The sequence below is a fragment of the Condylura cristata genome, unplaced genomic scaffold (genome assembly GCF_000260355.1).
Source record: "Condylura cristata isolate star-nosed mole 26May11 unplaced genomic scaffold, ConCri1.0 scaffold00014, whole genome shotgun sequence".
NCBI lineage: Eukaryota > Metazoa > Chordata > Mammalia > Eulipotyphla > Talpidae > Condylura > Condylura cristata.
The window spans coordinates 13,839,225-13,851,943 of record NW_004567115.1 but is presented as its reverse complement, the minus strand read 5'-3'; the positions used below and the strand labels follow the sequence as shown (position 1 = coordinate 13,851,943).

The following is a 12,719-nucleotide window of genomic DNA, read 5'->3' as shown; positions in this document are numbered from 1 at the left end:
CATTTTGCACATTTTTTTTTTCCATCTCGATTGTAATCCCCGCGGGTTTCCCATCACCAAATCACCCCTGTGTCACCACCATAGTCCCGTGCATTTCCCTCCCTCCCCCCTCCCCCGTTTTTGATCCCATTCCCCACTCCGCCCCCACAGAATGTCTCTGGTATATGGTTGCTCATTATTTTTGCTATTTTCTCGCCTGGTCCATTATACTCCTGCTATGAGTGAAACCATCCGGTATTTTTCTTTCTCTTTCTGGCTTATCTCACTAAGCATGATCTTTTCCAGCTCCATCCAAGTCAGCAACCAAAATATTTAAAAATAATGTTATTTTTCCCTTGCATGCTTTATAAACTGTTAGAAAGATTCTAAGTATGAAGCTTATAACTACAGTTATTAAATGTCCCATTTTTTCCTGCCCACTTTTCTTCCCATGGTCCCAGTGTCACTATCCAAAGCAAGTATTCCTTTCACTTCAAGAGACCTGGTCCTACTTAATTATGGATTCTGGATGCTGATTAAGCAGTATGTGAAAATCTGTTGGTTTTGTGCCTGCTGCTGAGTCATCAGAATCATCAGGGTCAACAATCTCTAAAGGAAGCTGGACCTGAGCTAGGAGACAGGGGCAAAATGGAACCAGGTGGACATGCTGGAACCTGCATTAATTTCTCACTTTGACGATTCAAGTGCCAGTAAGAGAAGTGAGGAGTTCATCATGAAACTAAATGTATACCTAGCTCTGAAATGAGAGCCCTGAAAGAATACTCCAGTGGGAAATTCAAGAGTTCCAAACTCTGCTGTTCTGTAAACAAGAAGAGCCAACAGACCAATGACAATAACTGTGCTGTCTCAGAGTCCTGAGGTCCCACAATGACTTTCTGAGCAAAAAAAAAAGAACTATGCTTGGATCACTGCAAAGCTCTCAGTTACCCAGCCCCCTTTAAAAGATCTGCTGTGGCCCATGATACATGAAAACAATAGAGGAAAGAGAGTGCTGGAAAATGCAATTCAAGCAGAGCTATATTGACAGAATAAAGCTCCAGCATAGTAGTGGAGGAGGAACAGGACTAGCCTAGGTGATGTAGGGGTTTGTGTTAGTTTTGTAGCAGATTAGAAGAGGGGAAAGTCGAGTAACACATCACAATTACTTTTGTCATGGATTTGACACTGCAGAATACTTTCCGTTTTAAAGTCATGTTTATTTGTATTTATTTTTATATTTACTAAGGCAATTAGTTAGAGATCATTGAATAGTTTTCCCTTCTATGTGGTTCATATTTTTTGATACACAGAACTGCACTCAATAAACCAACTACAGAAAATTATCTACTCAGTGGCTTCCAGACAAGTCTATGGGAGAATTAAGACCATTCCTGTATAGCTCAAAACATGATTGAGAATAAGAAAATTTGGCATTACTTCCCTCTAGAAACTGGGTAATTTCTGACAAAAAAAAAAAAAGGTTATTTTACTGTTATTCATTTGTACCTACTGAATCATGTGTCTCAGTGTAGGCCTTTTTGAATCTATTCTACTGGAGCTTCTTATCTCTGTATATTCATGTCTTTCACCAGATTTGGGACATTTGTCTATTAAATTTTCCAGATCATCTTTCTTCTGCTTCACTCTCTCTTTCCTCACTAAATTCTATTTGTGGGACTCTAAAATGCTGATCCACTTGATGGTGTGCCACAGGTACTTAGGTTCATTTTATTTTTCTTCATTCTTCTTTCTTTCTGCTTCTCAGACCCAATGATAGCAATTGTCCTACCTTCAAATAAGCTGATTCTTCTGCTTGTTCAATTCTGCTTTGAAATCCTAGTGAATTTTCTATTTCAGAAATTATACTTTAAGGACTCAAATTTTGTTTGTCTTTTGGTAACTTTTCCTTTTTTTTTAAGATTTATTTATTTCTGCATATAGGACTGCAGTATAGGCCAGAGGTGCAGGAGTCACCAGAGGCAGAGCAGATGAAGTAGAGGCCAACTGATGAAGTACACTGCTGAGGGGAGCAGTGGGCAGGTCAGCAGAGGTCTGCCGCACCATGTGGTCACCTCCGGGGCAGGTGGGAATCGAACTCATGCTGAAGTGGCTTTAGTTTCTTAGTGCTGTGCTTTAACCCACTGTGCCACCAGGGAATATCTTAATGATATTCTTATATCCTTAATACATGAATTTTGATTTTCTTTAGTTATGTTTTTGAGAAAATTTAAGCAGTTATTTTAAGGTGTTTGTCAAGTAAGTCCAACATTTAGACTTCCACAGTATCATTCCTGTCCATTTATTTTGTTCCTTTCAGAGTATTACTTTCCTGTTTCTTTTTATGCTTTGTGATATTTATTGGTTGGACACTGGTCATTTAAATTATATAAACAGAGAAACAGGCTCCGCACGCACCACCACGCTCCAAAATTGCTTACACTTTTGTTGTTGTTGAAGACTGAAGTAGTTCATTTGTTTATGCACTTCCCTAAATTATCTTTGCAAAGACTGTGTTCCTTTCAAAGGTGTTACTGAAGTCTCTGTTCCTTAGTTTGTGTTCAACTAGCATTTTTGAATGCTGGAAGCTGAAAAACAGAAACACGTTGACAAAAGAGCATAAGCAAACAAAAGATAACAACAAAACACTGCTCAGAGTAATTGCAAATTGACTCTGTTCTGGAACTCTCCTGCTACATTTAAATTTGCCTGAACTTAAAGTTCAGCCCATGATAAAATCTGAGGGTATTCTGCTGTCTTTATTGTGTACATTTTGCCCTGGGCATGCGCATGGTTTTCTAAATCCCCTGTACACTTGATTTTTTTTTTTTTAATATCCAAATTTCCCAAAGAAACTCTCCCTTGTTTTTACTACCAAGATTTATGCAGTCTATTGTAAATTTCAACTGCACTCTTGCCATAGGCATTTGAAGATTGTTAATTCAGTCATGCAGTGTGTTCAAGCTAGCTTGCTACTTTTTCAGGTTGAGTTTCAGGGGAAGGCAAAACATAGATGAATGCTTGCATCAACCTTCAGGTAACCCTAACACAAGTGAAAACCTACATACTCAATCATTTTTGAAGAAGGGTTGCTCTGTTTCCTCTGAAACAAGGGAGTTGGATCCCAAAATGGGAACATAGGTTTCCATAGCTCAAAGCCAAGACATTTGCTACATCCAGTAGTGGATGAATAAAAGGCCACAACACTTTGGTACTACCTAGAGTTGCTTTTTTCTTGATTCAGCATTTGCTTAGTTGTAGATAATTTGATGAATTTCCAGAGTCCTGAAAAAAATCTATTAGGATAGTATTTACTGTTTTTCTTTGTTTCTGTGGAGCATGAGCATATAGTGCTGCTTATTGCACCGTTTTACTGACGTAATGCACCCCCATTTATCCTTTTTGTTTAATGTTTTAAATAATTACTTATATCTAAAATGAATCCTTTGTTAAAAATACTAAAAGTTCAAAAATAATCTTTGAAAATAACATAAATAAATTTCTAATATAAATTGTTAAGGGGAAGGATGTCCTAAAGGAACTCTGCAGAGTCTTATGGACTCTACCCCCTACTCCAGCTTTCTGGACCCTACATCCTACTCCAGTGATTAGAAATTACAATTTCCAGCCGTACCAGGGAGAGAACTGCGAGGACCCAAGGGTGGAGCTAGCAGGAATTCTGGGACATTTTGGGGATAAATAGGGTGCAATTGCATCTCTCCCTCTCTTGCTTGGGAAACAGCTCTCTGGACCCAGTGACACAGTGTGTTCAGTCAGCCAAGCCGGTAAGGTATTCCAGTTACTTTGTATCCCGCTCTCTTTCCCTGGGTTGTTTCCTATTCCTTTCCCCTTTTGTAAATAAACCCGTTATTGACCCTTTTGTGTGTCCCTGCAGTATAACTGAATTGTGAGCGCGGGTGAGGCCCCACAGACAGGAGGTCCAATCCACTCTGGGCTACCCTGTAACAAAAAGACTGTAAACTAAGAGCTGATAAGTATTAGAAAGGAGTTTAATATTCACTGTGTGATGTGATAAGAAAATTGTTTTGATTAAAAAAAGAACTTAAGGCCCTCCCTGGTGGCACAGCAGGTTAAAGCATAGCACTGAGAATCTAAAGCCATTTCCGCATGAGTTCAATTCCCACCTGCCCCGGAGGTGACCACATGGTGTGGCAGACCTCTCCTGACCTGCCCGCTACTACCTTCAGCAGTGTACTTCGTAGATCTGCCTGTTCTGTTCCCCACTCTGTCTCTGGTGAAGATTTTCACCGCCACTGAGCCTCTGGCCTATACCCCAGTTCTGTATGCACAAATAAATAAATTTTTAAAATAAATAAATAAAATAAAAAAAGAACTTAAAAATCAATTACCTAACATTCACTAAAGAAAAAGCGGAAGGCAAATTCATTGTTTTAAAAAGTCAGGCTATATCATGATTATATGTTTGATGAGAAAAATAACTATATCTAATACTAGATACTTCATAAAATCACCATATTCCATTTCAGTGATTCTTTTAAAGAAATCTGAACTTGACTACCTCCTCATCATATTTTCTTTGTTAATTGTCTATTTAATATTCATTCTTTTCCTCCTCTTTGTGAGGATCTTGATTTCATTTAGAAATGAGCTTCATGAATCTTGTGCTTTTCCAACTTAGAAAAGTAAATAATACTTATTATTCTTATTTAATGAGGGTAAAATTGTGTCTCCTACTATTGATTGGTTGGGTGTAAGTATCACTACAACCCTGCTCACACATAAATCATTGAGGCTCCCCATGTTCCATTTTCCTCTTAATTACAAGTATTGCTATATAATTTCTATTATACATTTTCCTCAGGTTGGTGCTTTACCTGAGAATAAACTACCATGATTGAAGAGCTTTGGAAAAAATTAAAAGCTTTGGTTTAAATGTATTTATTCAGATAAATAAGGGTAATATATTTGGCTATCAAGTCTCAAGTACTCCTATTTACTACTTTACTTTTTTTTTTCTCCCCCTTAGGAAAAAAATTCTAATGGTAGCAAATGAGTAGAATTCAATTGATTCTGCTCAAGTGGTTTATCTGCTAGAATTCTCTTTTTTTTTCCCTAATAGATCACAAATTACTGTTTCCATCAGTATTTAATGCAATTTACCAAACTAAGTAAAGTTCACAAATTACATTGGCCCAGTTAATTTATTTTTTAGACTGCACTGAATTTAATATATTAACTTAATTACAAAATAATTTTATATTATTTATTAGTTTTAAAGATGCAAATAGGAAATCAGTGCATATATATCAATAACATATAGCAATATAATAATCATAACACATGGATCCTGATCTCAGATAGCTCCTACAAGCTGTTTATCCCTTTAATACATCTTTTTTGTTATATGTAGAACATACCTAGACAGCGAAATGGATCACAGAGAATTAATGCCTAACTGAAGGTAAATCCAAGATCTGGAAGTCTGTCTAGATTCAGAGTTCATTTTCTTAATAAAAAAAAAAAAACTACACTGCTGGAGAAAATCACCAATGTTCAACAAATAGAATGTAATGCAATAAAAGTGCGTTTCCAGTCTTTTTGAAGGTTCCCCATGTTCCATTTTCCTCTTAATTACAAGTATGGCAATTGTACAAGTATTGGGACAGTGGGCCTATTATCTGCTTATTCTTTTGTGAAGTGAGCACTCAGGATATGGAAAAGTGCTTAAACCCATACTTTTGTTTATTACCATTAAAGAAAGAACAGTAAAGCCATTTCATACTAGAATTACTTTCCATTCACCTGTACCTTTGGGTTGGGTTTAGGAAACTTGGAAATTATGTTCTCAGGGTTAAGACTAGATTCAGTTTGACTTCAGCAGGAATGACAAGTCTTTCTGCCTGTATCCCTGGACAATGGGTTATAGTCATTGGATTCTGGGGTGTCCTTTGACATGCTGGTATGAACCCTGGGGATGGGCTATTACTAAAGTACTACTTTGGCAGGTTTGGGATTATTGACCCTATGGGGTGAAGATGCCTCTCATTCTGCCTATTAGTTTGATGGACTTCATGAAAAACTCTCCTCCAAAAAGAGTAGTTGAAGCTTTCTTCTACTATAAGACATTTGCAAGCTTTTAGTTAAATTGTAGTAATTAGATATATTTACTTTTTAAATGCAGTGTCCTAGAACTGTAACAAGTTAATTATTGGACTTAATTTAAAATGAACAACAAAATGCACAACCAACTCCATGCTGAAAATGACAATTTTCATCTACCCATTACATGAACACAGTTAGCAATGGTGGGCCTGTGTCTTTTTCCTATGTCCTACTTACAACTCACTTCAGGATTCCATAAAAAAGCACACACAAAAAAAAATGTCAATACATAATCATGTAAAGTAAGCTCCCTAGCTAAAACATATTAACATTGCTATTTGGCAGCCAAGTGGTTGCACATTCAGAGATCTTACTAGCTGACAATATTTTTATAATCTAAAAACATGTAGAAAGTGGAGATTTTGTAAATTTGGTACAAAAGAAATCTTCCCAACCCCTTATTATTCAGAAAGTAATTCAAATCAACTAAAAAGACAAAAAAGGTAACATACATAAACTTGTAGTAAAGATATGAATTGGAACTAATGATCATTCCATGTTTCAATTGTTATTGTCATTTGTAACCTAGAAACTTTAAACTGCAGTATATTCAATATATGCCACTATATTTGAAAATTTCATATAAAAGTCTCTAGTAGTTCAAATAGTTCAGATATAGACTTGCCAAGTATGAAGCCTACTTACTCAGTGATTTTAATTTTGATTCTATTTCTTTGCACAATGATCTTAATCATTTAAATATTCATGAAACTGACTTTAAAATCAAATTTGTAACAATGATTGTACAAATGTGAGTGAAAATACGATACGTTATAAAGCACATATGACCCCAGCATCTTCAGAATGTGTACAGTCTCTTGCACCCCACTGTCTAATTTTGCACTCTTCAATAGATGATTCTCTCCCAAAACAAAATACTTCACTCAGCCAAATCGGGCCAGTACCTGCAAAATCAGACATAACAAATTCATTAAATATACTTAGCATTTATATTTGAGCGAGGCAGGTTCATTAATTTATTTACTAGCATATACAAGTTCTATGCTCTCTATTTAGGGATGAAAAATTAATCACCTGACACCCCAAAGCTATATACTCTGTCAATGTGTATGCTAATACAAAGTATTATATAGAGTTCTAGGAAATCAGAGTTGAAAAATAATTGGCTTTCTCTAGAGACTTAAACAATTTTATTTTGAAATAATTGGGAAATAAATTTTAATCATAATGGATAAGTATCATTGTCCTAATGACCAAATGCTATCTGTAAGAGTTATATCTGTTACATAATATAATACACAGGTCTTTTCTTACCTGCCAGTGGATTTCGGTTTGCATGAACTTCAAGTTTTCCTGGCTTAGTTATTAACTACACTACCCATTAAACTAAGACAACTGCAATCAGCAATGGATTCACAGAGTTAAAAAACACAAACATGGATTGTTAATGTAAACATAAGGAAACAAGAAAATGACAGAGCTAACACATTTCTCTGAGCTCTTCTTCAGACACATTAGAAGGAAAAACAATGTCTGTCATAGTAAGCTCCCTCACAGATATTTAACTAATTAAGTAAGTTGAACTTACTTTCAAGATAAGGACATTATTTCATCAATGACTTAGAAAACAACTATAATTTTCAAAGGTGCTCATGCCAAAGAAAGACAATTTTAAAAATAAAAGATTAGAAATGTTTTTCTGATATTTTCTGAGGATTTTATAAATGTATCACATATATAAAAGTTCTCTTATTTTATACTTAATGCATTTGGAAACAAAACCTTTGAAAAACTTCTATATGAATTATTACATTGGGTTTTGGTAAACATACAGTATTACAAATCACTTCATGAGTTTCTAAGAACATTTCATGCCAACAAGAAACTGATGATTTAGCGGTTAAATTTCAATGAACACCTTTGCTTTATTGGTAGAAGGTAAAGAAATATTATGATTATACTGTAACCATAATCAATAATGTATTTTTCCCTATTTGGATCAATATGATGTTGAAAGGTTCTCCTTCAGTCCCAAGGGCTATATAAAACACATTTAGAAATAAATTCAACTTAGAAACAGATCTTTGTGTTACTGTAAAACTTGAATGAAGACTTGTTTTTCAAAGAGACATATGTAATGGCACAGTGATATTTTCAAATATTCAGTAAGCTCAAATACAAGTTAACAATATATATCATCAATAGTGTGCATAATGATTTAATAGTATGTACACGTAAGACATGAATAAGTTAGCATATATTGAAGATTTTGTAATCAAAATGTGGGTAACATTAGAGCTATCCCAAGAAAATGGATAGAAGTTTTCCATACATTTGAGAAAAAAAAAAAGTCAAGGCTTTTTCATTACCCCTTGTAAATGTGATCCATTTGCCCTCTAGCCTACCTTCTCTTTCAGTATCACTTGTGATGTTGATATGCAAGAACAGATTAAGCATATGATGACTTTTATTGAACAAGATGCCAATGAGAAAGCATAGGATAGATGTGCAGGCAGAAGTAGCGTTCTCACTGAGAAAAGTCACCTGGTACAAACCCAAAGACTGAAAGTTATGGGATACAATTAGAAGAAAGAAAAAGCATGTTGAGCAGCAGAAGGAAATTCAGATATCCAATTTAATGAATCAAGCAACTTCAAAGGCCTCAGAGGAAGAGATGACCTTATGACAAGCCAACTAGCTGGAGCAAAATAGACTCAACAAGGTGGTAAAAGATAGAAGGCACCAAGTGCTTCTCCTCCTACAGGGTCTGCACCAGTTTTTGGTCTCTGAATGACGATTCCTTGCAAGAAGCTGGGTTTCTCCCTGGTAAAGGCTGTAGCACAAAAAGCAATCTTATGTACAAAATCACCACCAAAAAAGATAACCTGCAAATTCATCAAAAGACCTACCTGTCAAAGGAAATAACTGGTGAACTTGAGATCTAATGGGGAGTATAAAATAAAGGTTTCTTATATCCTGGAAGGATGGATGCATCTCATAACTCAGCAAATGATACTAGAAGTATGGGGAGCATTGGTGGGTACAAATGCTAACAGGAAATTTGGAGGCTAAAGCTTTGGGAATTGGAGTCATCTACAGCTTTACTCCATGATACGGAAGTTTCTGATATTTAAAGAATATCTCTATAATTTCTTCTTCGCTGTACTAACAGTTCATATTTGTCCAGGATAGCATTCTGTAGCAAATGCCCTTGGTCTGTTACCAATAATAGTTGTTCACTTTTAGGATCAGGGAGGTTAACTCTAACTTATTTAAAAGAAACACAATTTTCTCTTGGTTGTACATTATCAAGATGAGGAGACCAGGTGGTAACTGCATGAACTTCAAGTTTTCTGCTCTTTCTCTAGCTCCAGTTATCTAGTCTAGAAAGTGATATGTGTGTGGTGTTTTCTGCTGTTAAATTGCGTTCCTTAGGCTTAAAATGTATGGGGGATATATATACCTCCCAGCAGTAATACTTTTCCTCTTACTGTTCCTGTTTGGGCCTAGAAATTCCCTCATCTGTAAATGTTATGTAAAATCTAGGTAACAAACATGCTTATTCATTATACCAAAAGGTTTAAAACAAACAAACAAACAAAAAAATGTAAAGGAGTTATCCCATGTAATGAGAGCAGCAGCATGAAAATGTTTGATATATGGATATAGTTAACATTCTCCTAGCATCTAAAATACTAAAATATTAATTAGGGGAGGAGGAATCACTGGCGAAGTTGGAAAGGAAGCTGGAATAATGTTATAAATTTGCTTGATTTTTATATTGTGAGATACCAATGCTATTATCAGAACTACTCTATTGCCTGGCAGAAACTTAGACATTAAATCTAAGTAGAATCTCTAAGTCTGAAATCTGTAGTTAATAGATTTCTATATACACATTCTATGTGAAGAATTGTTCTTTTGTTTACTCTTAGAATTACTCAGGAAATTTGATTTCAACATATAAAGGAAACTGGTGCATCCAGTTACATTTTGAATAATTTGTGCTTTTACTGAAAAGATCCAAGAGTCAAATTTTATTGTTTTAGGAACATTATGCATACATATTATATATAATAATGTGTAATGTATACATATATAATACATTAATTAATATTATATAGATGAAATAATTAGAATACAATATTTCTATTTGAAAAGTAACGATTTTTCCAAAGTTGACTGAAGACTACTAATAGTGATCTGGAAAATTCAAGTACTTATTGAAATGTTCATAAGAGTTTTGGACCTTTTGACTTGAAATTTTAAGGCAGATTAAAACAGAAAATGTTCAGGTAAAAGAAACTCAAAATCTGAAACCTTGCTAGGAAAAATTTATGGTTTCCTTTTTTCTCTTACTATGTATAGCAAGGACCTTTTGTACTTGTGAGTATGTGTGTGTGTGTGTGTGTGTGTGTAAACATGTTTGTGTGTGTGTTTCTACAGACTTTTGGGAAGACTCAAAGATGTCTCTACAGACTTTTGGGAAGACTCAAAGATGTAGACAAGTGATAATTGCTCAAATAGTAAAATTCATCCTATACTCGCATGGAAGAGACCCAAAGTAATGGGACATTTCTAAATTGTATTTATTACACTTATGGACATTTAGAAATTGTAAAAACAGGAAAAAAAGAAGTTTTTGATGAAAACTAAGGCTGTAACTGGGAACATGAGAAAGATATGACTCCATGGCTTCTATACCCAAAGGACTGTGCTCCTTTCATTCTGCCACTTGCAGATGTAGTAATTAGTCACAAAGCTATTGTACAATGGAGTCATATTCTCACACTGCAACCACCTAGAGCCAGTGCCTTTACATAATGGTTTGTTCAAATCCCCTCCATCATTAGATTTAGTCATTCTGCAAATCTATTTGGATACCTACATGGGTGAATCAAATCAAAGTTTATTCTCTCTCAGACAGACATCCTTAGTGACAGCTTCAATTTTAGGTCTATAAAACAACTGAAGCCAATGCATGTAATTAGTGGCAAAAATGATAGTAGCATCTGACACCCCGAATTCCCATTCCATGCTTCCCTACCAGTAACAAACACCTGGGTGTACAAAACCTATTACATCATTCACTAACTCTGGTCTTTTGCTATGTGAGGAGGATTTAGCAATCATCAACAAGGTCTTATATTTACATATAAATATCTTAAATTTGCATTCCATAAACCTTGTAAGTTAATGGCAACTGTTTTCATTTTACAGGTAAACTGAGACTCAGGAAGGATGAATGACTTTCTCAAAATATCAGAGAGAATAAAACCAAGTAGCACACGATGATGACATTCAAGTTTTGTTGCTGTTTATGGACTACAAAGTAGCCCAAGTAGAGTAATAAAAATAATTTCCAAAGATTTGTTGTTTTATTTTTATATTAATATGTTCAGGACTACTGAACCTAGGGGGAAAATTTATTTAATACACATTTTCCGTCTCATTCCCAATTGTTTTCTTCATTAAACATTAATATAAAGATAGCATTAGATTAATAAAATTTTATCTTCCTGTAATCCTCCAAGGTTAAAAAATAAATTTGCTTTTATTTCTTGAGGTAAAAATTGTTACTCAAGGATTTTATTGTTCCTGCTATCACTGTACATTTTTATTTGTAAATTATCCCTTCTGTTGGTGTAAAACTATGAAAAATTGATAAGTATATTTCAGATGTATTTTTATTTCTTCATCTACATTCGCTTCTGAATAGAAAAGTTCTTAGGCAAAAATCACAAATGGTTAAAAGTGACCGAATGAATTTTAACTAAATCCAGTTATGGTTTGGTATCATGTATTTGTATCACTTTTAAGACTTCCAGATAAGAAGTGATTTGTCATGAACCTCTCCTTTCAGAAAAATATTGCATTTTGGATTAAAGTTGAAAGTAAAATAGAGTCAAAATAGAGAAAGGGTAAACTTAAATTATGGTTCTAAATTCCATGTTTGTGCTTCTGGAGAAGCCACTTATTTTGCCTTAATTTTAGTATATATGTAGAAGTAGCATATGTAGGCAGTATAAAATAGCTCTAAGAATTCATTTAACCTTTAAAATTCTACAATTCTAAGGTTCTCAAGAAGTAACTTTTAGAAATCAAACTTATAAGGATAAAGCACCTAGAAAGACATTCAAACTTGTAGAGAGAGATAGGGTAATGCAAAAACCTTAACCCTTCCCCACCAACCACCATAATAACGATGTAACTTTGGTTAAGTTTTGTGAGATATCTATGGCTTTATTTTCCTTCTCTAAAAAACTGGAACTGTAATGTGTATTTATTTTTTAAAGGCACTGAGAACAATAAATGAAATCACATAGTAAACATTGAAATAGTTATTTTTTAGATTTTTTTTTTACTCCCACGTATTAAAGGATAGTTCAGCAATGCATTTATAGGTTTGATTTCCTTCAGCTTATTCTTGTATCTTTTATAATTCTACTTAGAAACTGATTATGTAATGTGAAAGGGGTGATGTATGAAAGATAGCATTTATGGATAGAATTAGCTTGTTTCTGCTTTGAAGTTTGGAGCCTCACAGCACAAATACCTGCAAATTTAAAAGATGAGAGAGCTCCAGTTCTAGGTCTTACTACCTGCATTAGTGCACAGACCAGCTATACCTGGAATAA

At 34.6% G+C, this 12,719-nt stretch overlaps 1 protein-coding gene and 1 pseudogene across 2 annotated transcripts in view; one reads left to right on the top strand and one right to left on the bottom strand.

Moving 5' to 3' along the window:
* Positions 1-6,845: 6,845 nt before the first annotated feature.
* Positions 6,846-12,719, bottom strand: part of MSR1 (macrophage scavenger receptor 1) — a 61,035-nt gene continuing 55,161 nt past the window's right edge. For both annotated transcript variants that reach the window (XM_004682455.2, XM_012724824.1), the window contains one exon: positions 6,846-7,025. In XM_004682455.2, coding sequence (XP_004682512.1) covers positions 6,892-7,025 — 134 coding nt within the window. In that variant the 3' untranslated portion in view covers positions 6,846-6,891. The remainder of the gene's footprint in view (positions 7,026-12,719) is intronic.
* Positions 7,309-9,153, top strand: LOC105853607 (annotated as a pseudogene).